This window comes from Sparus aurata, chromosome 4 (assembly GCF_900880675.1).
Source record: "Sparus aurata chromosome 4, fSpaAur1.1, whole genome shotgun sequence".
NCBI lineage: Eukaryota > Metazoa > Chordata > Actinopteri > Spariformes > Sparidae > Sparus > Sparus aurata.
This window is the reverse complement of record NC_044190.1, coordinates 16,671,379-16,695,518: the sequence shown is the minus strand read 5'-3', so window position 1 is coordinate 16,695,518 and position 24,140 is coordinate 16,671,379. Positions and strand designations below refer to the sequence as shown.

Sequence of the window (24,140 nt, the reverse complement as noted above, 5' to 3'; positions counted from 1 at the left end):
AAACACTAATCCCTTTGCTCTTAAAAGTCCAGTTTCCGCATTGCGGAGGCCTATATGTAAATAATAGAAAAGTTTTCCTGTAAAACTGATCATCTTGTTGCCTTAAAAAGCCTCTTTCACATGAGTGGTTACTGTATTTGTAACTGAACCAAAGAATCTCCACTCAGCACACTGCTAACATTATTTAGACCCTCTGCTGAATTAGACCTTCTCCAGTAAAAAGCCCAAATCAAGAAATATTTGTCCCAAAAGAGGTCTGCGTTCTCGTGTGGGATGCGTCCACGTATGTGTGTGTGTGTGTAAACACCCTGCACATCCATAGAGACAAGTGTATTAATCAGCTTTGAAAGAGTGCGTCCAGCGCTCACGCATGCACCTTGCGTAACCAGAACGCACACAATCCACGCACGTATACACGCGCCCCCCGACGTCTTGGCTCCGGTTGTCCCTTTAAAAATCCGAATCCAAGGCCAATGATTTATCAAACTCCTATTATCAAGAAAATGTCACGCGAAGGGCACCTTGCTCTGCACTGACGCAAACTCCGGTCTTTCCCACGGAGCTATAGAAAAGCTTTGCACTTGGTGCTTTTGCGCGGATACAAGCAGTTCGCTTCCAGCCCGCTCCTCCTTTTTACAGCAGTTTTCACCCTGCCAGCAGACATCTGCAATAAATGGTAAGTATCCACTTACACTTTTTTCCACTAAAACTCTGTCTTAAGAAGTCTTTCTTTGCTGTTTTCTTTCTTTCTTTTTTCCTGTTTCTTGTATTATTTCAACACTTGTTTTAGGCGGTTTTTTATACGTTGCGCTGTCCGTGGTGCTGAAATGCAGCTGCGGCTCCACATTACAAACTTTCTTCACTTCTTTGTGTCGGCGATCCGCCTGTTTTTTCTTCTTGTAAGACTGAATTATGCCTTTTTATTGTTCACTTTATTGCTTTTAAACTTAAAATCAGTGAGAAAGTTTGACTTTTGTGCATCGACCTTTTTTCCTTCTTTTTCTATTTTACGTTCTGTTTACACAGAGACTATTGCATCCAGGTGCAGTTTTTGTTTTAATATTACTGTTCATTGTATTATTGTTGCTATCAGCTTGTTTTTTTAATAAACCCACACACATCCTTTTTTTATGTTTTGTTTCTTTTATTTTTTTGTTGCAAATTTAAGTTTTTCCGGTTGCTTTCCCGCCCCCCTTACAGCTACATTTCAGGGAGTCATTTGTAATTCCGCCGCCCCGGGTCCGCTCACTACTGTAACGCCGGTGATCTTGCATGCCTGCCGGGGAGAGCAGAGCCACCGAGAGACCCGCAGCAGCTTGTCTATTGCCCATAAAAATCAGTGGATGTGTGTGGCTGAATGACATGAGGGGGAAATGGGGCGTAAAATTAAAGAATCTTGCAGAAAGCGAGAACTGGAGAAGCAAAGCAACCCCCTCCCTCCAACACACACAGCCCACACTCTCACTCACTCACGCACACACACTCACACTCACACACACACACACCAACACACCCGGTAGACTGTGAGCTGAAACTACAGAGCAGCCAGAGCCAGAACATGCTGCAGAAAAACGTTACAGAAAGAGAATTAAGCATTTTCAGTCTGAGAGCAGAGATGGGCTGCAGCAGCCTCACAGCTTCACGCTTTCTTTTGTCTTGCTGATCTGTCACTCATGTTCCAGGATTTCTCTGACCAGAGAGACATGGCCAAGCAGCCGGCCAGCGCTCCTACCGGCTACATCCCGACGCAGCATCCCGACGGAGCTGCGGGACTTACAGCAAACAAACCGGACAACACGGCGGCGTGCCCGCCGCCCGCCCCTCATCATCACCCGGCGCCCCAGCCTCCTCCTCCGTGCAACGAGAGCAAAACTTTTTGTCCCACGGAAAATAAACAGGCAGAACTGGACAGCAATAAAGCGTATGGGACGTTTAAAAACACCCCGCCGGCGGTGCCTGGATCCGTGGCCGTCAACTCGGCCTTCAGGAAGGATTCCGTCGGCTCGGCCCGCGGGGGGTCCGCCCAGTACGGCGACCCGCTCCGGGCCACCGCAGAGCAGAACAACACCGCGGGCAACTGGACGGCTATGAGCCAGACCACCATCATACTGGGAACAGATGGGAACACGTCTGTTCAGCCCGGCACCGTGACGGGGGTAAGTCAGCTAAATGAACCGTTTCCTTAACGGAGAGCGGCTGGTGTGAGCGCAGAGCCGTGGCGGCGCGGTGTGGATGAGTCCGTGCGCCGCTGAGCAGAGAGCTGACTGGATTAACCTGCTGCCTCCTAACAGGGAAGGTGCAAACCCCGGGGAGCTCCTACCTACCGCCATGCCGGGCTTAGGCAGATCAGTGCTGTTGATGTGTGATGGAGTGACAGAGATTGTGATACTGAGCTGTTGTGTTTATCTGGAAAATGAGATGATGTAGGGTTTGGTTCTGCACAGATGTGCTGGAAGATAGACTCGTTGTAGTCCGACAAGTTTGTATCTGAATGAGCGGATGATTGTGCACACACAGACTAAATAGGAGCAGCCATTAAAAGGCCAGAACATAGACCTATTTATTGTTAGAATAAAAAAGATTTACAATAATCAAACCTAAAAATCTGTAGGGACTGCAGCGGCTTGGATAGTTACTTCTCTGTTCTATCATCTCTTGTATTAAGGCTTCCATGAAGCCACGTGACAGTGTTCTTTTATTTGTCAGCATTTGCCGCTAAATTACCACTGTGCAGCAGACCATCATGGGTAAAAGCTGTATAGTCAAATCCCAAAAGGCTGAACTCTTGCAGTAAGGACCCTCTGGGTGGATCTCGAGCTATTTGGCGTCCCTTATCTGCGCAGCGCGCTGTCCTGACCCCTCTGCACCAACCTGATGTAGCATCAGAACTTTCAAACCCGCTTGTGTCGGCTGAATTCCCAGGAAACCAGACGGGGGTATTATTTATGATTATCGGAACAGCAGTCAGCTCAGAGGGAACATGAATTCAATACGAAACTACGTGCCTAATATTTATAAAAAAAATAAAAAAAAAAATCTAAAACAATAATTGTGAATATAAACCATTTTTCTCTTGCTTGATTTTTTGCTCCATTTCAAAATCATTAACGATAACGAATATTGAATCATCCTCTCGCGCTATTTTCGGTGTTCCCCGCTCCCCGCAGACACACTTGGTACGGCCCAGATGCCCAGGTGTTATCCGGCTGATAGGCAGCGCTGTACTACAGGAGACTGCGGATTGTTTCCAATCCCCGCGAGGGAACCCCCACCCCTCACACACACACACACACACACACACACACACACACACACACACACACACACACACACACACACACACAGATTATCGCATTCCCACGCATGGTGTTGTTCAGTCTGTCTGAATATTCATGCAGCTTCTATGGTGAATTTGCTCAGATCAGCTGTAATTACGCATTTTCGTTAGTGTTTGCTGCCATTCTATCAGTAGGCCAGCAGCGCATATGGTTTGAGATGTAATTTGGTTGTAATAATGGGTCTAAATTTGAAGACGAGTGTTTTTTTTGTTTTTGTTTTTTTTTGTCAATGGAAAGCTGGTGCTGAACTCTGATAATCCAGGATCTGAAATCCCCTAATATTTGTAGAGCAAAATGATAACCTTAATTCTCTGACAGGGTTCAGTCTTAAACGAATCTAAAACTGGAAGCCTTCTAAATGCTAGGAAAGCGAAACAACACAACCGTTCGCTCATTCACATTCTCCCTGTCTTCAGATCAGGCCCAGACTCGGTGCTTGTACCATTATCTGTCTGATGGGTTGTGAACTTGCAGTCTGGTGTGACTGGGCTACTTATTCTTTAGAAAATGGATGAATGTCATTTATTTATTGTACCCCTCTTAGAGTGACGATGATGACGAGGGGGGAGATGAGAATAAGGCCAGAGGAAACTGGTCCAACAAACTGGATTTTATTCTGTCCATGGTTGGCTATGCGGTGGGACTGGGAAACGTGTGGAGGTTCCCTTATCTCGCTTTCCAAAATGGTGGAGGTAAGACAGGAGTTTCTGGGTCAATGATTTTTATTTTTTATCCCCGGCACGCAAACAAACGAAAAACGTGTTCAGAATATAGAAGTTTGCCTCGTTTCGATTCGTTATTATTTGTATTTCTTATGTTCTTATATTGCTCTCTTAATGCCTGACATGTTCAGTCCAATGTGTCTTCTAGTTTTCTTTGTGGGCCTTTAACCAGACGAAAAAAATATACAAAAAAAGCTTATAAAAGGGAGATTTGAATCTTTCTCTTTTTTTGCATAGATAAAAGCGAAAAAAAGATCAAATAAATGCACTGAAATGTTTTTGCATTGTTAGAATATTAATTCTATAAATATTAATGGTAAAAATAACCACACATTGTTATTATTATTATTATTATTATTATTATTATTATTATTATTATTATTATCATATCCACGTTCCCATTATCTTTATTTCCATTTAATTCATATCAAGTGTTACTGTTAGTTTCAGGCTCTTCTTGCTCTCCGCAGCCTGATGTTTAATTCCCTTGCAGGAGCTTTTTTGATCCCCTACCTAACAATGTTGGGCATTGCCGGGATTCCAATCTTTCTCCTGGAGGTGTCCCTGGGCCAGTTTGCCAGCCAGGGCCCCGTGTCAGTGTGGAAATGCATCCCAGCTCTGCAAGGTAAACTGCCACGAATCAACTCCAGAAGGAAAAAAAAACAAAAAACATTCAAAAATAAAAACTAATTTCTTGTCATCACGAGTACTTTTTCTTAAAGAGTAATTTATATATTTCGTCTCATTTATTTATTTTAGGTTGCGGGATTGCCATGTTGATAATATCTGTCTTGATAGCCATATACTATAATATTATTATGTGCTGGACACTGTACTACCTGTTCGCTTCGTTGAAGGGCTCACTGCCATGGGCTAACTGTAGGAATGAGTGGAACACGGTGGAATGTAAGGACAAAGACATGCTGCTGTTAGGTAAGACACACACCTTCACACACACACACACACACACACACACACACACACACACACACACACACACACACACACACCAAAAGCACCTCTCTCCACAATGCGCAATGCGTCACGTATCCCTCAGCTGAGGTGTCCTGCAGTATAATGAATCCTGACCTGTGATCTCTGCGGTGTTCTCACTCTCAAAAACACTTTAAATTCAGAGCACTTTACTTTACGTGTGATCTGTTTTTAATGCTACGGGCCAATAAAGTCATGAGGAGGCCCCCTGTGTGACTGAAACCCGCATTTTCACACACTTTCGATTCTTCTTCTGTGCGGTAATGTCAGATTTTATGCTTTGAGGCAGCTGGGGCAGTCTGTCTTGAATGTTTTTTTTAATGAAACTGTAGATTAAATCGTGTTTCGGCTGTGAGAAAATGCTCGGGCAGGGCCACGGAGGGGCCCGATGTCGATCTGCGTCGAATAAATATCGAAATTCCGCTCGCTTCGTGTAATATTCGCCTCCAGCGATTCTGTGAATTCAGCACAAAAACTGCTTGCTTGACAAATTTACTGTACTGTCTGAGCTGCTGCAGTGCTGCAGTGAGCCCGAGACCGACCCCTGCTGGCTGCCCCGTGAACTACAGGCCCGTTCAACGCCGTAGTCTCTCGACCACTCGCTCACTCGTTTGTGAAGAAAATAACAGATCAGGGAGAAATATTGTCAAAAATAAAAGAAATACAATGAAATAATGTATAAAGTAACACATATTGGATTGATTTGTACCCTTTTATATGTTTACATCATATGTGCAGATGTAGCAGGGGTGGGCGAAATAACGTGAACATCCTGACAATCTGTTACAACAGCCCCGCACAACATTTTATAACATTATTTGTAGTATATCATTTTTCACAATTTATGTCAAAAAGATGTATGTGAAGGGAGCAAATTTTGAGGGCTCATGTTGTGGTGTTGTGGCATTAAATCAAGTGGTTTATGTTTTTTTAGAAAAAAAAACACATTTAATTACAGAAAACTCTGCCTTTGAGTGGTTGAGTTATTGTTTTGTGCAAGAGTGTATGCAGGGGGTTATTTTGAGTAAAGTCCAATCCGCTCTTGGTCTTGAATTTGGAGAAAGAAATTCAATAGACCCACACTGTACATCTGCAATTTAAATCGTATTTTTTTAAAAAAGCCCAAAAGCAGTTTTTTTCTGGACATTTTTTCTGACGTGCTGGCGTGAAAAATTGTGCAGTCAAAAGCAAAACAGGTTTTCTTATCTTTCCCCTGCCAAAAGGAGGTGCATATTCAGTATAATCACTCCTGTTGTTCATATTTGGCTATGTCTCAAAAAGAAGATAAATGTACATTTGACACGGCTGGATCTCGCTGATAGTGTAGTCTCCGGATCAGCCTCCTGTTAGTCATCCAGTCTCCAAATCAGATCCATCTGTTCGCTCCCACTTTACCCTGAGCGGACAGTAAGCTCTGTCCCACAGCAGCACTCTGCCAGTCTCTCCAAGTTGACGTGTGTTGGTTTCTGATTGGAACAGACTCATGCATCCTGCGGGACAGAAACATCACCTCCATCAAGAACTCCTCTTTCTGTCTGTCTGCAAACGCTGTGGGAAACCTGACCAAACTGATAAACATGACTGTGGACAGCAACAAGACCTACGTCAGCCCCAGTGAGGAGTACTTCAAGTGAGTGTATGATGAAAAATGGCAATTTACAGTAGAATTTAAGCCTAATAGGAACAAAAATGAGATCTGTGTGGTGTGGTTTACTGGTCCAATTTTATTTAATTTTTTACGGCCCACAGATGAGAAACGTAATCTGATCATTTTCTCTGTCTTCTCATGCAGATGTTTGACTTTCTTTCTAGGGCCTTTTAAACTGCATCATCTTGTATCATCAAACGGTTGACAAGCACTAGTAATGATTTAGATTTTATTTGGTTTCTTTGATTCCAATTTTATCTTTTAAAATGTATCTTTTTAAAACATGTTCAACTGACAGTGTTGTGCAAATACGTTTTTGATATATCTCCTTTTTTTTAATACAATCTTAAAAATCTGCCAACAAGTACGACTCAACAGATTCAACTTGTTCTTAGTCACATTTGATAAATGGGTAGCAGTCTCCTGAGACGGAATAAGGCAATCATCTGCAAAAGAATCAAGGAGAAATGAATTATGAGAGGAAATAAAATGAAGTAAATCAAGTTAATTTTGTGTTGGAAACATTTGGAAATAATCTTGCTGTCCTGGCAGACCTTCTAATGAGGAAAATGAAGACTAGTAGGACTTTGATGAAATGAAGAATTTGTAATGTACAGATTTACATTCATCAGAGCATTTTAGTTTATTGAGATTCATGGTCAGGCTGAGTATTGCTGTTTGAATCACATCTGCAGGTACAACGTGTTGCACATCTCTAAAGGAATTGAATTTCCAGGAGACATCCGCTGGCCTCTGGCAGGCTGTCTGTGCCTGGCCTGGATCATTGTTTACGCGTCTTTAGCCAAAGGAATCAAGTCATCAGGAAAGGTAACAAAAGACACAAACTCCAGAAAATCAATCCTCTGAACTCTGCTGCTGTTTGCACCTTTGGCCAGCTGTAAAAGAAAAACTGTGGCTTCAGTTTTATAGGACATTGTCTTCCCTTCCATTCTGTGATGAAAGTGCCCCCTAGTGATAAAATGTGTAACATGTAAGAAGTGAGCGCTGCAGGACCCGAGCGAGGGATCACCTCATGTTTAAAATGAACAGCCTTTGCTGTTGCCTGATGTTCGTTTGTCATAGCCTGTCAGCCTCTAAGGTGGTAAAATGCCCAGATACCTTAATCTTTGAATTTGGTCTTTTATATGTAAAATATGTATACCTTCTATTGAATTGTGTTTCTTTGAATCTCTGAGTTTTTATTCTTATATCTTATGAAGTTATTTATCACTGTTGTTACTTAAAATCAATGAGCACATTAAAAGTTCAACCTTTTAAATTCTTTACATGCTAAGAAAAAAACTAATTAAATAAGCGGGATAATGGATTAAAGACCCTCACATAGTGCAGCAGTACGAAAGCACAGATAATCAACAGACTCATAACTGTTCATGTAAGATATATGGGCAAGGGTTGCCTTGCCTTTGCACTCCTTCAGTATCCATTTAAAGTAATTATGCAATTACAGTGACTTGTGTTACACACTTCATGCTACAGCACATCCAGTAATTTTACACTTCTGCCGGAAGGGAAGAGAAAAAGGAAACACAGAATGAAATGACTCAAAATTGGGCCTTTTGCAAGACATGTCTCACCTGGTCATTTTGGAGATATTTTTCTCCCTTGATTGAAAGACAACATGCAAAAAAAGATTATTTTACATCACTCTGATTGCACTTAGGGCTTCAGATTGGATTCTTGTATAATGACGCCCTCTACTGGACAAAGATGTGACATACACTGTGGTATTATTTTAGAGACTTCAGACTTCACTTTAGACCCCGGCAAATGATTGACATGTTTTGTCACGTTTCATTTTTTTTAATTATAGGGTTTGTGTGTGTATCAATTAAGGGTTGCTTATTACATTATGATGCAGCCGCAGAATTGCTTTGACAACTCTTACTGGCTGTTGCTGTTTGCTTAAATCAATGGCCATAATCTCTCAAAAACACGTTGTCTTGACTTATCTTCTTGTAGTCACTTGTTTAGAGCAAACAAAACTCAACTATCATTAGTTATAAAAAAAAAACGTGTGCCTTTTTCTTTTTTTCTTGTGTCCTTCTTGCTTAGGTGGTTTATTTCACAGCCACATTTCCCTATGTGGTGCTGGTCATCCTGCTGATCAGAGGAGTGACCCTGCCCGGTGCCTTTGACGGCATCCTCTACTTTATCACACCAAAATGGGAGAAACTGAATGATGCAAAGGTACCTGGCACTGCTTACTTGATTCAACCTTGATGTTTTTTGCACCGTTTGGCCTTTCCTGTTGTTTACCTGCAGCTCTTCCCCTTGTTTCTGTGTCAGGTGTGGAAAGATGCAGCCACTCAGATCTTTTTCTCTCTGTCGGCTGCTTGGGGAGGCCTCATCACTCTCTCCTCCTACAATAAGTTTCACAATAACTGCTACAGGTAAACACACAAAAGGTAAACTATTCTTCTGGCACCATAGATACATGACACTGTATCTGTATGTCTGATAGAAATGTCAATAATAAATGGTACTCTTTGCAGCCAGCAGTTCAGTGTTTCCTTTATTTTGTCTCGCCTAAAGCATCTGCCCTCAGTGTTTACAATCAGTGAAATGTTAATTCACCACACTCTCACTAAGATAAAACATATGAAGGCGTTTTATTACGCTTACCTGTAGTGCTATTTATCTTTTTAAAATAGTTATCTTTTGTATTAACCTCTATCAATTCAATTAATTAATTAAATAGCACAACAGTTAAGAGGAAAAATATAATTTGATGGTGAACTGTACCTTTAATACTGAAAGGGTTTTGCAATGAACATACCTTCAGTTTAAATATCCTACACACATATGCCTCATACAAGACCATACAGGAATATAAACTGAAATCCATTTGTTGCATAAAATAACAGACATTTTTACCATATAACGCACTGCACCCCCTTCTGTGCACCATCTGTAATTGCCTAACACTGTTTCGAGCGCGCTGTTTGCAGAAATGTATTGCTGCCAGTAGATGGCGCCATTGTATCTCTTATCTGTGTGTACACAAGACAGCGACGTCCTGTACCGAATAGAAAGAGCATTAGCAGATTTCACATCACTGGTTAAATGTAGCGTGTTTTGAATACTGCTGCATTGTTTCAGTCACTAAAGCAGATATTTGCTTATTCAACCTCCGTTTCTCTTTTTCCTCTTCCCCCCCTGCAGGGATACTGTAATTGTGACATGTACAAACAGTGCCACCAGTATATTTGCCGGGTTTGTCATATTCTCAGTCATTGGCTTCATGGCACATGAGCTGAAAGTGCCGATAGAGAAGGTGGCAGATGAAGGTAAGATACCGAGCCAGCAGGCAGCAGCAGCAGGGCGGCCTTGCTTACCGAAACACACCTGAACAAGTTTAATCGGTTGATCTACTGGGGAGATGGTGTGTGTATGCTCATTTGTGTGTGTGTGTGTGTGTGTGTGTGTGTGTGTGTGTGTGTGTGTATGTGTGTGTTTCAGGTCCAGGCATAGCGTTTGTGGTGTATCCAGAGGCTCTGACCAGACTTCCCCTGTCTCCCTTCTGGGCGATCATTTTCTTTCTCATGCTCCTGACTCTTGGCCTGGATACCATGGTAACCACTGTTCCTTCAGTGTGTGTGCGTGCGCCTGTGCAAGTGTGTGTGTGTATTGTTGTCTGTCTATACTTGTGGCTCATATTTCCACATAATAAAGATGAGGTAAATCTTTGAGAGTGTGAGAACAGTTCAGTTCTTGTACTTCTTTTAATTGCCACGTATAATGACACAACCTGAGAACTGGGAATTACACTTGTGAAAAAACTCACTGAGCCAGATTACGAAGAGAAAGCACAAAAAAATCAGGATGAGACCAATTCAAATTTAACACAGATTTAACAAAGACTGGAAGCAAAGGAAACTGTGAACTCATTTACTGTGACTAAATTCACAATGTCTCCCTTCAAAACCTGTTACAAGAACCAAAAAGGACAGGCACAACAGTTTTAGAGTTTTTCAAAGATGTATTTATGTGTAGGCTACCTCCTGCTCCTGGTCTTTGTTCCTAAACTAGGCTAAAAGCCTTGTGGATCTACCACTGTAGGGAAAACACAGAGCTAAAAATGATATAAATCCTCACCTGAATCTGGGCAAGGCAAGAGAACAAACTTGTTCCCTAAAATCTGATTTTTTGTTGGCCACTTGGAGGCAGAAGAACTCCACTATGCCTTTTCCTTACTACAACCCACATTCCAAAAGACTGAGAGCAACACTATAATCCTGTTGGAGTCAGGTATCTGTCATTCACTCTCATTGTAGGTCTGGTGTGTTCTTTACTAACTCCTAAAGAAAAGTCCCTGGCTCGTTAGCTGCCATGTGTTCCAACTACCTCACCAGCTAATAGCTAGCTTTGTCTGTTGTCGGGTGAGCAGTGATTATATAGTGTCTTTATCAGGGTAGAGACAGGCAGAGCGTTAAAGACAGGATTCTTTAGTTTACGATTAGTCTTTGATCAAAGTAAATGAATATAGTCAGTAAATTCATAGTGATTGCCAGTGTTCAGTTTGCATTTGTAAATTCTTTATCTTTTTGTGTGTTGGTTTGTGAGAAAATGCAGTTTCTGTTGGCAAAGATCTAGAATTTTCACAACATCAGCAAACTTTAGGTCATTAATTAGAGTTTCTTGACTTTTGTTTGCTCAAAAGTAACACTGAACTTTGGTAGTGCCATCCAGCTAGGTATAAATGCTGCACACATTGACCTAATTAGCATAATTACCCATACACACCACCCACTGTGACTGATTTCAGCTGAAGTGCTTGAGCTCTCGGGTGTTTGAGCAGAGGGGGGCCTGTGTGATTGGAGTGAGTGAAATTAAGTTGACCTTAAAGTTTCGGAACAACACGACTGAATTAAATCAAAGTGTAATTAAAGTACATTACATTTAAGTAAGGTTGGCCTACATTTATAGACTAAACACTTCTCTCTGTGGTTTCAAGGAGGCATGTATGGAGGTTTAATTGTGCCACTATACTATGAATAGGTTTTAATTATAATAGATAGATAAAATAGAATGTAAACTGATGAATGGCATTTGCATTTAAATTAATATTAATATTTGTATTTTAAAATAGAACCACAAATATATTTTCTTTTAAAACCCTTTTAAATTTGAGTTCTGTATTCCATACCACATTTTATTTGTCCCCTTTACATTTACAGTTTACATTTTATAAGTATGAAGTAAAACTGACCATCACAATTTGTGCTGAATGTGACATTACACAATCTGCCACTTCTCATTAGGTTGTTAAAATGATGTCGTACATAATGTATAGGATTACCACCATCATGCTTTACAGCGGTAAAATAAAACCTCTGATGGCAAAATTCAACCACACTAGACTACTTTTAAAGACAAAAACACTTTGCAAAAATATTTAGCAAACCGTCATTTTATACAAGTTTTTTAAAGATGCTCTAATGTATATTTTACAAGGAATCACATGAGTACTTGTAATGTGCTCATCATGACAAATCCAGTAAATAAAGAAAATAACATTTACAAGTTTTACCTCCTTATCAACGTTGTTTTCCAGCAGCAAGTGGGCTATATTCAACAAAAAAACCTCTTATTTTCTACCAAACAAAGTTGTAACTTTGTGAATAACTTTGAGCATTTAGCAGCTAGAGAGATTTTCTTAAAGAGCCAATAACAGAGTGATTATTGAACATACATTTATCAAGTCGCCACAACAGGAAAACGAGTGTTAATGGTGCTCTGTGTCTGCTGGATGTGTAATTCAGCAATTTTTTTGTGAATACATTTTTTTAAATAACTTTATAGCATGTCAATATTGTGTTTTAAGCTTTCTTTGATGGCCTCAAGGTGACAAAAAAAAATCAGCTAAAACAGCTTTAAAGAAATCCCATTTCAGAACAACTGCTGATCACTACACTTTAAAGTTGCAAAACTAACTGTGTAAGTTACTGCACTGATTCATTCCTCATGTAACTTCAGTGAACAAACACTGAAGTCTCCGGGATGTTTTAGAAGTCCCCAGCACCTCCAGCAACAATCCTGTGCAAACAATTCAGGCTAAAACACTGACTCCTTCAAGTGCACTGTGATGCTTCTGAGCCTAGCAGAGGAGCAGAGGGCATAGTAGCACATTAAGACACAAGTCAACAGTAACAGTAAATGATGATGTTACTTTGCCTTGGCAGCGGCGCCTCCGTGGAGAGGGCTGGTGGCTTTGTTGTAGAAGAGCAGCTTGGCGGTAATAGGCTTGGGATGTTGACGGGAAATTAGTTTTGGGAGCTCAGGAGGAAGGAGAGGAGCGGAGAAGTGGCAGATAGCTCAGCACCAATGTGTTTTCTTCAGCACGCACACACACACACACACACACACACACACACACACACACACACACACACACACACACACACACACTATCACACACACACTATACCAAGCTCCCTCACTTTGCCTGTTTGTATTTTCATCAACCGCTGTCCTCTGGGGTTCAGGACCCCTTTTTACCATCATGTTACATTTTCTAATCTCCAGACAGACTCCATCTGTCAGGTCTCTTCATTGTCATCTAAATCCTTAATAGTTATTTGTTTACAAATGCGCTCCTGTTTAGGATTAGGATAATGTAGTTGATTTGTTTTGGAAATAAATGAAATTACAGTAAAAATGGGTTTATTGGACGAATTGAAGACAAACAACAGCAACACCAAATTCTGACAGCAGCAGCTGCTCTGATTTAAATGAGGCAAACCTGCTGACTGGAGGCTTTTCAGCTGAAAACGCTGCTGCAGTCTCTCCTGATTGGAACATTTTCAGTAATTCTTTGGTAAAGACAGTCAGGGTGTGCCTTTCACACTAGCCTTAACATCTGGAATTTTGTGTTAACCCTGAAAAACTTTCATCATACATGTGATTAACAGAAGAAAAAATATCAATCTCCACCCAATCTCCCCTCCCCTCTCCTTACATACACCCCGCCCTTTCTTTGATTCATCTCTATTCCAGTTTGCCACCATTGAGACCATTGTGACCTCTGTGTCGGACGAGTTCCCAAAATACTTGAGGAAACACAAACCGCTCTTCACCCTGGTCTGCTGCGCCTCCTTCTTCATCCTGGGATTTCCCATGATCACAGAGGTACGACACGGTCACAAAGACACACATCTGCTGCATGTGCACACTGGGGTTTACACTCGGGAATTCTCCCAGCATCCTGCGACTAGTTCTTTGAATAAGCCGACAGATTTCTGCATGTAAAGTGCAGTCGCGGCCTTCAGAGGACCGGCTCAGTGAGTGGAACAAGAGAGGCTGAGTCTTATTAGAATCCCCCCAGACAGCTTCAGAGGACAAAATCCAGCCTAAAGTAGGATTCATACATTTCACTTCTTATGATCCGGTACAAGTGTGTGTCAAAGTTAAGACCACGGACAAGTCAGAGGTGGAACGACATGAGGGAATAGGGCGAAGCTTTGAGTTTTTGTTGTAATATTGAGTTTCTCTATGTGGCTGTGTGTTTGTGACAGAGCGGGATGTTCATGCTGCAGCTGGTTGACACGTTCGCAGCCTCCTACTCTTTGGTCATCATTGCAATCTTCGAGCTGGTGGGGATTTCCTACCTCTATGGTGAGTACAGCTCATCCTGTTTTATCTCATGACCTTTGACCAACAAGACTCAAAGTCCAAAGCTACGCTGGTGGCCACTAGAGGCCACAATGTTAGTTACATCCCACTACATCAGTGTATATCAAACTTTTTTTAGACCAAGGACCACTTAAGCAATAAAAAAAGACATCATGGCCCACCTAATTTTCCAACACCCCCCAAAACAATCGGTCTACTTCAAGAGTATGTAACAAATGACGGCCTAATTAGATGACTGCCTTGCAAAACAGCATAACCTGCTCACTCATCACTGTCCCTTTACAATCTTAATGGAAAAAAATGTACTGCCTTTAATGAGACATCAGTGAAGCAAGACAGTGACACCAAACAATTGCAAAATGGTCACAAAACAGTCGGCTTCCTTGCTGAAGTCTGACAACAAAACAAAAGAGTCAGTTCAAATGATAATGTTGGAATAACCGACAAGTTGAGTGAATGTTAAACACTCCATAGACATCCTACTCACTATGAGGCTTTACACTTAAAGGGATATTCCGGTGTAAGTTTAATCCATGGTCTAAATCACCATGAAACTGTGTTAGACTCCCTCTCAAGAGATCAAGTTAGCAGACCGCCAATTTACGGAGTTTTATCAACCTCAGAAACGACCGCACGACATCACTACATTGCAGTAAATGGGTCCAAATATAATCCGCCACCAAAAAGCCACAAATAATGCTCAGAACAGCACCAAACTTCAGCAACAGTACAAATAGGGTCTCAGCACATAGTCTGGGGCATCTAACCTCCGCTAGCTTAGCTGGATTTCTACTGAAAGCTGACTAAATTTACCACTCTTCTGCAGCAGCTTCCTGTTGACGGGAAGTCCCGACGACTCGATTACTGAGTGCAGTAGAGTTCCGCGGTTCATGGATGAAAATGTATGATTATGACTCCATGGAAAAGCAATCGGAGTTCATATATGTCTTACCTGCCAGTTTATAACACATATTATCGAGAACGGACAGGGAAAAGAACGGAATTGAGCATTTCTAACCGCACTCGGTAATCGTCGCGTTGGGACTTCCCCGACCCGGAAGCTGATGGAGGAGAGTTGAACTCTGTTTTTAGCTTCCCAATAGCTTCCCTAGCTACGCTAGTGGAGGTTAGATGTCCCGGACTATGTGCTGAGACCCTATTTGTACTGTTGCTGAAGTTGGGTGCTGTTCTGAGCATTATTTGTGGCTTTTTAGTGGCGGTTTATATTTGGATCCATTTACTGCAGTGTATTGTTGTCGTGCGGTCGTTTCTGAGGTTGATAAAACTCCGTAAATTAGCGGTCTGCTAACTTGATCTCTCGAGAGGGAGTGTAACACAGTTTCACTGTGATTTAGACCATGGATTAAATTTACACTGGAATATCCCTTTAATTTAGAGCACGATATTGTATCAGACCACAAGGGGGCGCATGCAGACGGTCCACTGTTTGAGAAAGGTCGCACTACACGAAACAATCTGGTTCTTGTAGGAGTCCCGAGGGTGACATTAGCACTATCAAGAAGTCAACAAAATAAAATAGCTTATGAGTAACTTGAAGAAGTATTTCAAAGTGGATTGAAGGTAACTTTTGTTTTTTGCACATTTGACACAACAGTGTATTGATACAAAGCTGGCTGAAAATCAGCAAAGCTCTTGTTTAATATCAGGCTGGAAAGCAGCATTTCACTGCCCTCTCTGGATGCAACTTTTTTACCTTTATTTTTCCTAACTTCCTTACCTTTATTTTTCCTAAAGTCTAATGTTTAAAACCATTTCTGTTCTGATACTAAATGGTTAAATCTAAAAAACTAAACCAAAAATTAGCTTGAATATTGAGCTGATCATCCAAAAGTCTGTCATGTTAGACAGTATCATTTTCTACACTCACTGCTGTCATTCCAGCATTGACCACTAGGTGCCTCTGTTGTAATTTATAAGTCACACACACACACACACAGGCAGAGAGCTCAGGTGTGTGACAGAAGGCTGTTACCAAGGAGCAAAGAAAGCCCTCTCCTCTAGTCTGTCAGAGCTTCAGCATGGGTGACATATTGAAATGATTGTGTGACTCGGCCTCTTCATGTCACTCACTGTTATCCGTCAATAAAGACGGACGAATGAAGCCATCTGCTCCCTAGCTTTATTCCAGGGAGGACAGAAACCGATACCTTCTCTCTTCCATTCAAACACACACACATACACACACACGGTTAGATTGAATTTATCCCTTTTTTTAACGGATCTTATTAAACCCAAGTCACCCTCTGTGTCTCCACTTCCTAACTTTCTTCCATTTCTCTTCTTTTATTTAATTTCTCTTCCCTTTCTCTTTCTCACTGCAGGTCTGCAGAGGTTTTGCGAGGACATTGAAATGATGATTGGTTTCCAGCCAAACCGATTCTGGAGAATCTGCTGGGCCTTTGTGACTCCGACCATCCTGACGGTATATTTGTTTTTGCTCTTCTCATTCTCCCTTTCTCACGCACACACTCAAGCAGACACACTCTGACATGTGCAGCTTAAAATGTTTCCATCTCCGCTGCCGTCTTTCAAGTTCATTGATTTGTAGTTGGAAGGGAACAGGGGAGAAATTGCTCTTGTTACGCTGAAATCGAAAATTATTTCTCCCTTCTAATTCCTGTCATGTCACCCAGTCTCAAGTTGTTTGTGTTTTTGAAAACGGTAAATGGCAAATAGTGTGACGTCAGTTCAGCGGTTGCAGACACACATACACATTTATTTCCACAGCACACTTCCTATAAAATGCCCACTTATTTGTGTATGTTGTAAAGCTGCAAGCTGTAAATTCGGATGCACAGCAATTACTAACGTGTCAGTGTTGGACACCGGCCAGCATTAAGGTTAGTAATTGTACTGGGAAACCACTGTATCTCCAAAGCATAGGTGACGATGACAAATGTAGCAGCAGTCTGGCCGGCTGGTCATCCTGCTGCTCTCGAGGGAGATCACATTTCCTCGTGGAGCTCGTTGATGCACACGCTAATCTATTTCTGTCTGCCTTCCTTTTTCTGTTTGTCTTCCTTTCCCTGTTTGTCTTCCTTTCCTTCGGCTTATTCTGATCTTTCTCAGTCAACTTTGCTGTAGAGGAGGTGGAATTTGTTCACCTCTGTCCCTTTTTTTTTACTTGCAGCTCATAGTAAAAAGGATGATCCCATTTTTGTCATCCATCCTCTTCTTTATATGGAACAGAGGACCCCGCTGAAGCTGTGTGTCCCCAGTTCAGTGTAGTTAATTGGGAAGAGATCTACTGTCTAGTCCTCGTTTAGTGCAGACAAGCATGACACAGCTGAGCAACATCAAGGCACAGCGGTCTAAAAACAAACACTGTATTTCACGCATTATTTCAATATTTATTGATGATTTTAGTCCTACCACTACCCGTGTTCCCATCTGACTTTTATACACAGTTTTGTAGTACCGCAAAAGTAAAGGTCAATAGTCAGTTCAAATAAGTTAATATGCTTGTTGGTTGTATCTTTTAGAAAAAGGAAGAAAAAATGAGGTAAACTAACAGTTAATCCAATAATAAAATTAAAATAAAAACTCTCATGCTGATGGAAAGTCAGTTGAAGTTTCGTAATCAACAAAACGTTTCTGGAGCTTCACAGCAAAACAGCCTGGCAGTATTCTCCTAAACAACTGAAGAATGTTGGAGTTGTTTTAAAGTGTAATAAAATAACCAAAAATAAAAATAAAATGGTTCCTTACAGCTTGTCCGGCGTAATCCAAGTCTGCAGAATCCCCAGTATTCAAAATTGATTTTAAAAGATGTTATTTACACCCTTTTTAAAGGAAATTCTGTTAAAATGTATGATGGATGCAAAAACAACTAATAAGGACTTGCATTTAAGGGATTTGCATTTGAGGGATGCAGACAAGGCAAGTCAGTTCATAATAAATTACGTTTTAAGTTAACCTAGATTTGCTTGATTCACTGGTCTGTGCAGGGCATCCTGGGACTGAGTCTTTACCAGTGGAAGGTGATGACTTACGAGGACTACACCTACCCCACCTGGTCAATGGTTATGGGCTGGCTCATGGTCATCTGCTCCGTCATTTGGATCCCCATCATGTTCCTCATTAAGATGTACCTCGCACCCGGCACCATAAGCGAGGTAATAATTGAGAAAAAGCCGTGATGAGACATTGTCACGTATATTTTGGTTTTGTCTGCTTCGCACACACTTACCATCCCACACACGTGCGTTGTCTGAAAAATCAATAGCCTCATCCGTTGCTCATTAGCAGGCAGAGGCGGACTGCTGGCTGAGTATTAATTTGGACATTTTTTTCTGGGGGTCCGGCGGGTCTCTTTTAAATACTCAGATTAATGGATGACTTTCTCTCCTCACGTCTCTGCTCCCTCAGCAGCTCTGACAGCAGGCTCAATCACAGATCATCATCCAGCTCCACATCTTATTTCTTTTCTTTGCTCGACTGTAATACATGATCATCACAGTTTTCATTCACACATTGGGTTGAGGTATTAGGTACTGCTGCAAAAACAATTTTAAACAGGAAGTTTTAAATAACTTCTTTTTCAGTCTTTACATCATCTCAGTGTCTCAAGAGTTGGCATGACCCATTATGGCAAACAAACTGACAAAGTAAGAAATAATGGACTAAAAAAGTTCTAAGCAGTGATCAGATCACATAATCATGATGAAAATAGTAAAAAATGTACAGTTTGGTGTAGAAGCACTACAATGTGCCTACCATACACCTGCAGACATTCTCACAGCAATGCCATTCATGGCAATGGCCTTGCCATTAGGAGGAACTGGAGTTGTGGTTCATAATGTGGACATGAGGACAGAAGGTACCTAGGATCAAATCTTCAACCCTACAGTTAATGGATGTCAATTTTTAAGGTTATGTTGTGACAGTAATGTGTTTATGGTCTGGTTAGATTTAGGCACAAAAACCACCTGGTCAGTGTTTGAATAATATACAATTTTGGCTTAAAATACCTGGTTTTGTGATAAAAAAAAAAGCACTTCAAGCTGTCCTGTCCAATAAAGCCATAAAAAAGCTCAAAATTAATTATAAATACAGAATGTTAAAACAGCAGCCGTCTGGCCCAACTGTCATGCACCACCAGTCCCTCCCTCTCCTGACATGAAAGTCAGCTAATGTGCATGTACTCCAAATGTAATATTGTAGAAATGTTGATACATATGAATCTTACAAAGTTAAATGACTAAGTGGTTTGGAGAAAGGTAAAATGCCAACATTTCATTCTGTTGACTGGGCTGCATTAGCCTCAGCTATACAAATTCAGACAATACATTTGTTATTTGAAGCTAGTCAGCTTGTAAATATAAACAAACCAAACAGCAAAAGTGCTCTATGAATAGAGTCCAAATGCAAATACATGTTTCTTTCTTCATCAACTTCCACCTGGATTTCTGATGAGGGTCTGTGCAATACCTTCTATTGCGTAAACGCCGTTCTTATATCCAGATGAGTTGTAGTAGTATTTTCAGAGAACCCACTGTGGCAGACAAAAATGCACAGCAATAGAATTTCTATATATAGGAGCTGTAAAGGCATCCGATGTTAGAGAATTCAGTTCCGTTCCCCATCCCCCACTGCAGGACTTGATGTATCTTCTCTGCCTGTATAAAGCCTCTTTGTGCTGCTTCTACTCTTGCAGCGTCTGAAGCTGGTCTGCTCCCCTCAGCCCGACTGGGGTCCTTTCCTAATGAAGCACCGTGGAGAACGCTACAAGAACATGATCGACCCTCTGGGAACCAACTCCCTGGGACTCAAATTGCCCCCCAAGGACTTCCAGCTTGGCTCCTACCAGTAACAGCCACCCCGGCGGCACCGCATCCACCAATGCCTGCAAGGGGCACCGGGATGGGGGGCAACCTCCACCTCTTCTTCTCCCTCCTCCTCTCTCTCTTTCCTCTACTTCCCCCTCTTTGCTTCCTGTCTTCCTTCCTGTACCGTGGATGTGGAAACAGGCTCCCTCTCCTCTCCCCTCTCTTCTTCCTCACCACTTCCTCTCTTCTGTCAGGGAGGAGTGGCTGCCCAGGTGGAGTCTTCTCCTCTGCTGCTGCTTCAGTAAATGGGCTATCATTGCCTCCCACACATGACCACTGATTACTCCAGAACCCTTCCCAGGGATCTTTATTCCAAGAGAAAAATCGTGTCATAAAATGACACAGCTCAGACTGCACTTGCAATATTAGACTCACCGTAGCTGCTCCCTATGGAGTCGTGTGTGTGTATGTGTGTTCCTGTGTGTGTGTGTGTGTGTGTGTGTGTGTGCGTGCCATCATATACGTGTGTAGAGATAATAAATCATCTCGGTGCAAGCAGACAAGAAAAACAAAAAGAAAATTGAACGAGAGAGAAACAATGGTTCAACGAGCTCGACGGGGATCTGTGTTTTGTTCCATCTGTGCACAAAATTCCATCTGCAATACAAATAATATCAATTGCCTGTGTAAAAAAAAAAAAATAATCACAGTATGCACTGGTATCACATTTTGTTCCCATCCAGCAGTATATATGTATATTCACACTATTGCTCAGTCGCCCTTGCTTTTTCAAAAAAAGATTACAAGATCTGCAATTTGTGCCTCCTATGTCCCAGTAGAGTAGCAAATGCACCCTGATTACAACTTCCAGTAGATACACTTTGGCCTGGACAACTCTGCAGTATAATAGAAGCTTGGGTCATTTTTCTCTCTGACTCTGAGGTACCATTTGTGATTGCCCTCTTTGCCTATTTAGTAAGTCATATTCCTCTTCTCCTCTATTGTATTATCCTATAATGTAAAGTAGCACACTCCTATGTAGAAAACAACTAGAGTAGTCTCTCCTTCCTTTAGTAGGTGATAACATGGCCATTTAACCTTTTTAAGCCCAGAGAACCTGACCTGATAGCCACCCTGCATATATTTTAGATGGTGCATTTATCGCTGTATGTGTTGTGAACTCGTCAAGCCCTCTGTGAAAGCCATCTTAACAGTGTGCATCACATCATTAGAATAACAGTATAAAATGTATTTATATATATATATGTATACATATACAGTAATATATCTTAATCCTCCAGCAGAGAAGAGAGGTAGCAAGAGATAGAGATTGAGTGAGTGTGTGTGTGTTTTCATGTCTCTCTGAACACATTTCTCTTGCTAGCTGTGTAATATCTTGTACAAAGTGTACAAAAGAAAAAATCTACAAGTCGTAGGTGTGTGTGTTGTCGCGTCCTCACAATGTTAGGAGCAGCTGCTATGCGTGAGTAGATGAAGATTAGACTAGAAAAATGGACTCCTCTCTTGGAAGTGTACTTTGTCTCTTGATGTTTGTGGTAGAGCTCCGGAGACCTCTTTGCCATTTTCAGACTTATGCCTCTTGCTTCTCTGTGTGTTCTCATGAAAAACAGGGTCTCAGGTATACTCGATTCCATCAAACTACTCCGGTAGTTGTAGGAATAACAGCATTCAGTGCATAGGAAAACAGAGAATAGAGCCATCTTAATGCTAACTATATTGGAAGCAGTGTGGAAGTGTGTTGCAAAGGGTCAGAATCACAAAACTACTTCCTGATGACCACAATGCAGCATCGCTTTGCCTCCTGCTTGCTGTTGCTTAAATGCGCCTTGCGTTGATAATACAAGACGTATAAGTGACTTTACCTGTTTTCACCAACTATGTGCTGTGTTAAATCAAATTTCTTGTGTTTCATTATAAAGTAGCTAGATGGAAAAACAATACTAAGTTGAGATACATATTAAAAATCTAAATTCGGATGCCGTGAGAGCCAGTTGGTTGACCATCAATACACTGATAAGTTTTATTTGCACTGGCAGAAAACTGAGTTTCTGGTCGCCTTGCCTGCACTGTCATTCATAATTTCCTTTTAAGTTGTGCTGGCGAGCCATCATTAGCCCAAATGCACAACTGTAAGGGTGTTTCTGGGTGTGTAAAAGTTCCCTTCACATGTTACAATGGAGCACAGTGAAGGAACAGTCTGGTTAGGGCTCAGCTGGCGTCCAACTGGCTGTGCAGGCATGACAGGCAGCCAACCTTTACTTCATTGACTGCCAACCAATTACCTACAAAGTAACACCATGTATCCACTCAGAAGCAATTAGGTCTTTCCACGTTTTGACCAGTTGGGTATGCATTACTGCATATTCATAAAGTCCTGATTGGCATTATTGTGCTTTTATCACCGCAGGTGTTGACTTGTTGAGTGGTTTAAAATGTTTTAAACGGAGGTTGCACGTATGAATGCATTAACAGTCGCTAAGAGGTTTAAAGGTCTCCTAACTATTTCTTGAAGCCATGTCTACTCATGATCTTGAAATGGAAATAGCACAGATATGATTAAAGAGGTTGTTTGAAAACATAATCACTTTATGAGCACAAAAGCCCTGTTGTTAAATAGTTTGCTTGCTTCACAGTGTTGCTTTAAGACTTAGTGTATTTCACTCTATTTGTTCAAACCTTATAATAATGTATGTCTGTGTAAATCTGTGTGTGTTTGTTTGTCTCTGTGTTAGTTTTACTGAACTTCACTCAACTGTCAATCAGATGTTTGCATGGCCAGTCTCAGACTAGATCGCTGAAAGAAGCAGAGGAGATTTACAAGACTCTTTCCCCCGTAGGATGCCTCAGCCTGATGCTCCTTTTTCTTTTTGCGAACAGACGCGAGCATCCTAAACCACCAATTGTGAACTAGAGCTGAGTAAAAACCAACTTGTAACACTGATATGCTTTTAAGAATTCAATCCTATGACAACTACTCAGCAGGGGTGTATAAAGAAGCAGGCTGACATTTTAAATCATGTTTTGGATGTAGTGGACAGAATGCCCTTTGTAGTAAGATTTGAATGATAAAAGCCTTTTGTATCCTGAGATAAACTGTATTGATTTTCCCTGTGTTTACCTTTATTGAGCTTCTCTGCTTTTGTTTTGAGAAAAAAAATGGCTAAGGGTTCAGTTAAAACCACATTGCTTCATAAGATTAAACACTGAAGAGCTTGCATGTGCAGTTTGTGTTGCTGTAACTCAATGTCCATGTATAGTAATCCTTGTCCTTCCTCTCTCAATAGTATAAGTCCGTGCATGTTTACTTTAGGGAGCTTTTTGTTCGACATAATGTTAAGAAACGAGGGTTGCTATTGTCCTTCTTACAGAGGGGGTAGAAGAAAAAAAAAAAAACGTCAGTTCACTTTGCCTGCAAGTCAACTTTGGGCAGTATAGGTAACCAAAGAAAGAGTACTTTATCTAGGGTTGTAGTGAAAACAGAAAACAAGCTAAAAGGGATCGTGTCATATGCGTATAGGAGGTTGAGATACTGCCATTCATATCCCGTGTAGTGTTCCTTGATGTTTGCCAATACGTTACAAAACATCTTCAGGTAACCATTGGCCTTATAGATGTCCTCTAATGGTAGAATATTGTATGTATTTCAAAAATAACACCACAGAATAGCTTATTGTCTGTCTCATATCGTAACAGTATTCCTATTGTTATGTCTGTTGTGTCTTTTTGGCACTTTATTGTCTGACCTATGAATGCATAGGTTAAATTTCTAATTACTTGAGTAATGTCATCTATTTCTGTGTGTTCTATGTGAGGTACTGCTGCCTATGGATATAGATATGTGCCTCCAACAGCCCATGACATCCTTTGATTTGATTGTAGACTAGATATATAAGAAATATGTTTTAAAATCTATGTGAGATGTAAAAAAAAAAAAAGAAAAAAGAGAGAAAGAAAATATATATCATATATGTGAAAT

General features: G+C 41.2%; 1 protein-coding gene across 2 annotated transcripts; it reads left to right on the top strand.

Annotated features, from left to right (window-relative positions):
- The first annotated feature begins 259 nt into the window (after positions 1-259).
- On the top strand, positions 260-24,140 carry slc6a5 (solute carrier family 6 member 5). 2 transcript variants are annotated; one of them, XM_030415473.1, is made up of 16 exons: positions 260-676; positions 1,683-2,156; positions 3,883-4,030; positions 4,554-4,685; positions 4,820-4,993; positions 6,533-6,683; positions 7,397-7,529; positions 8,775-8,909; positions 9,009-9,112; positions 9,885-10,009; positions 10,182-10,294; positions 13,719-13,850; positions 14,237-14,336; positions 16,697-16,797; positions 18,323-18,490; positions 20,032-24,140. In XM_030415473.1, exons 1-16 carry the CDS (start codon positions 674-676, stop codon positions 20,185-20,187), a joined length of 2,349 nt encoding a protein of 782 aa, XP_030271333.1. In that variant the 5' UTR covers positions 260-673; the 3' UTR covers positions 20,188-24,140. The 2 variants fall into 2 exon arrangements, with proteins under 2 accessions (XP_030271333.1, XP_030271331.1); XM_030415471.1 differs by lacking the exon at positions 260-676 and having other exon boundaries at positions 1,674-2,156.

What these genes read in the sequence shown, in the direction of transcription:
- slc6a5 (XM_030415471.1), top strand. Translation starts at nt 1,674, where the DNA reads ATGTTCCAGGATTTCTCTGACCAGAGAGACATGGCCAAGCAGCCGGCC. An exon ending in TGACTCCGACCATCCTGACG is followed by an intron (nt 16,798 to 18,322) that starts GTATATTTGTTT and finishes TGGTCTGTGCAG; the next exon opens with GGCATCCTGGGACTGAGTCT. An exon ending in CACCCGGCACCATAAGCGAG is followed by an intron (nt 18,491 to 20,031) that starts GTAATAATTGAG and finishes CTACTCTTGCAG; the next exon opens with CGTCTGAAGCTGGTCTGCTC.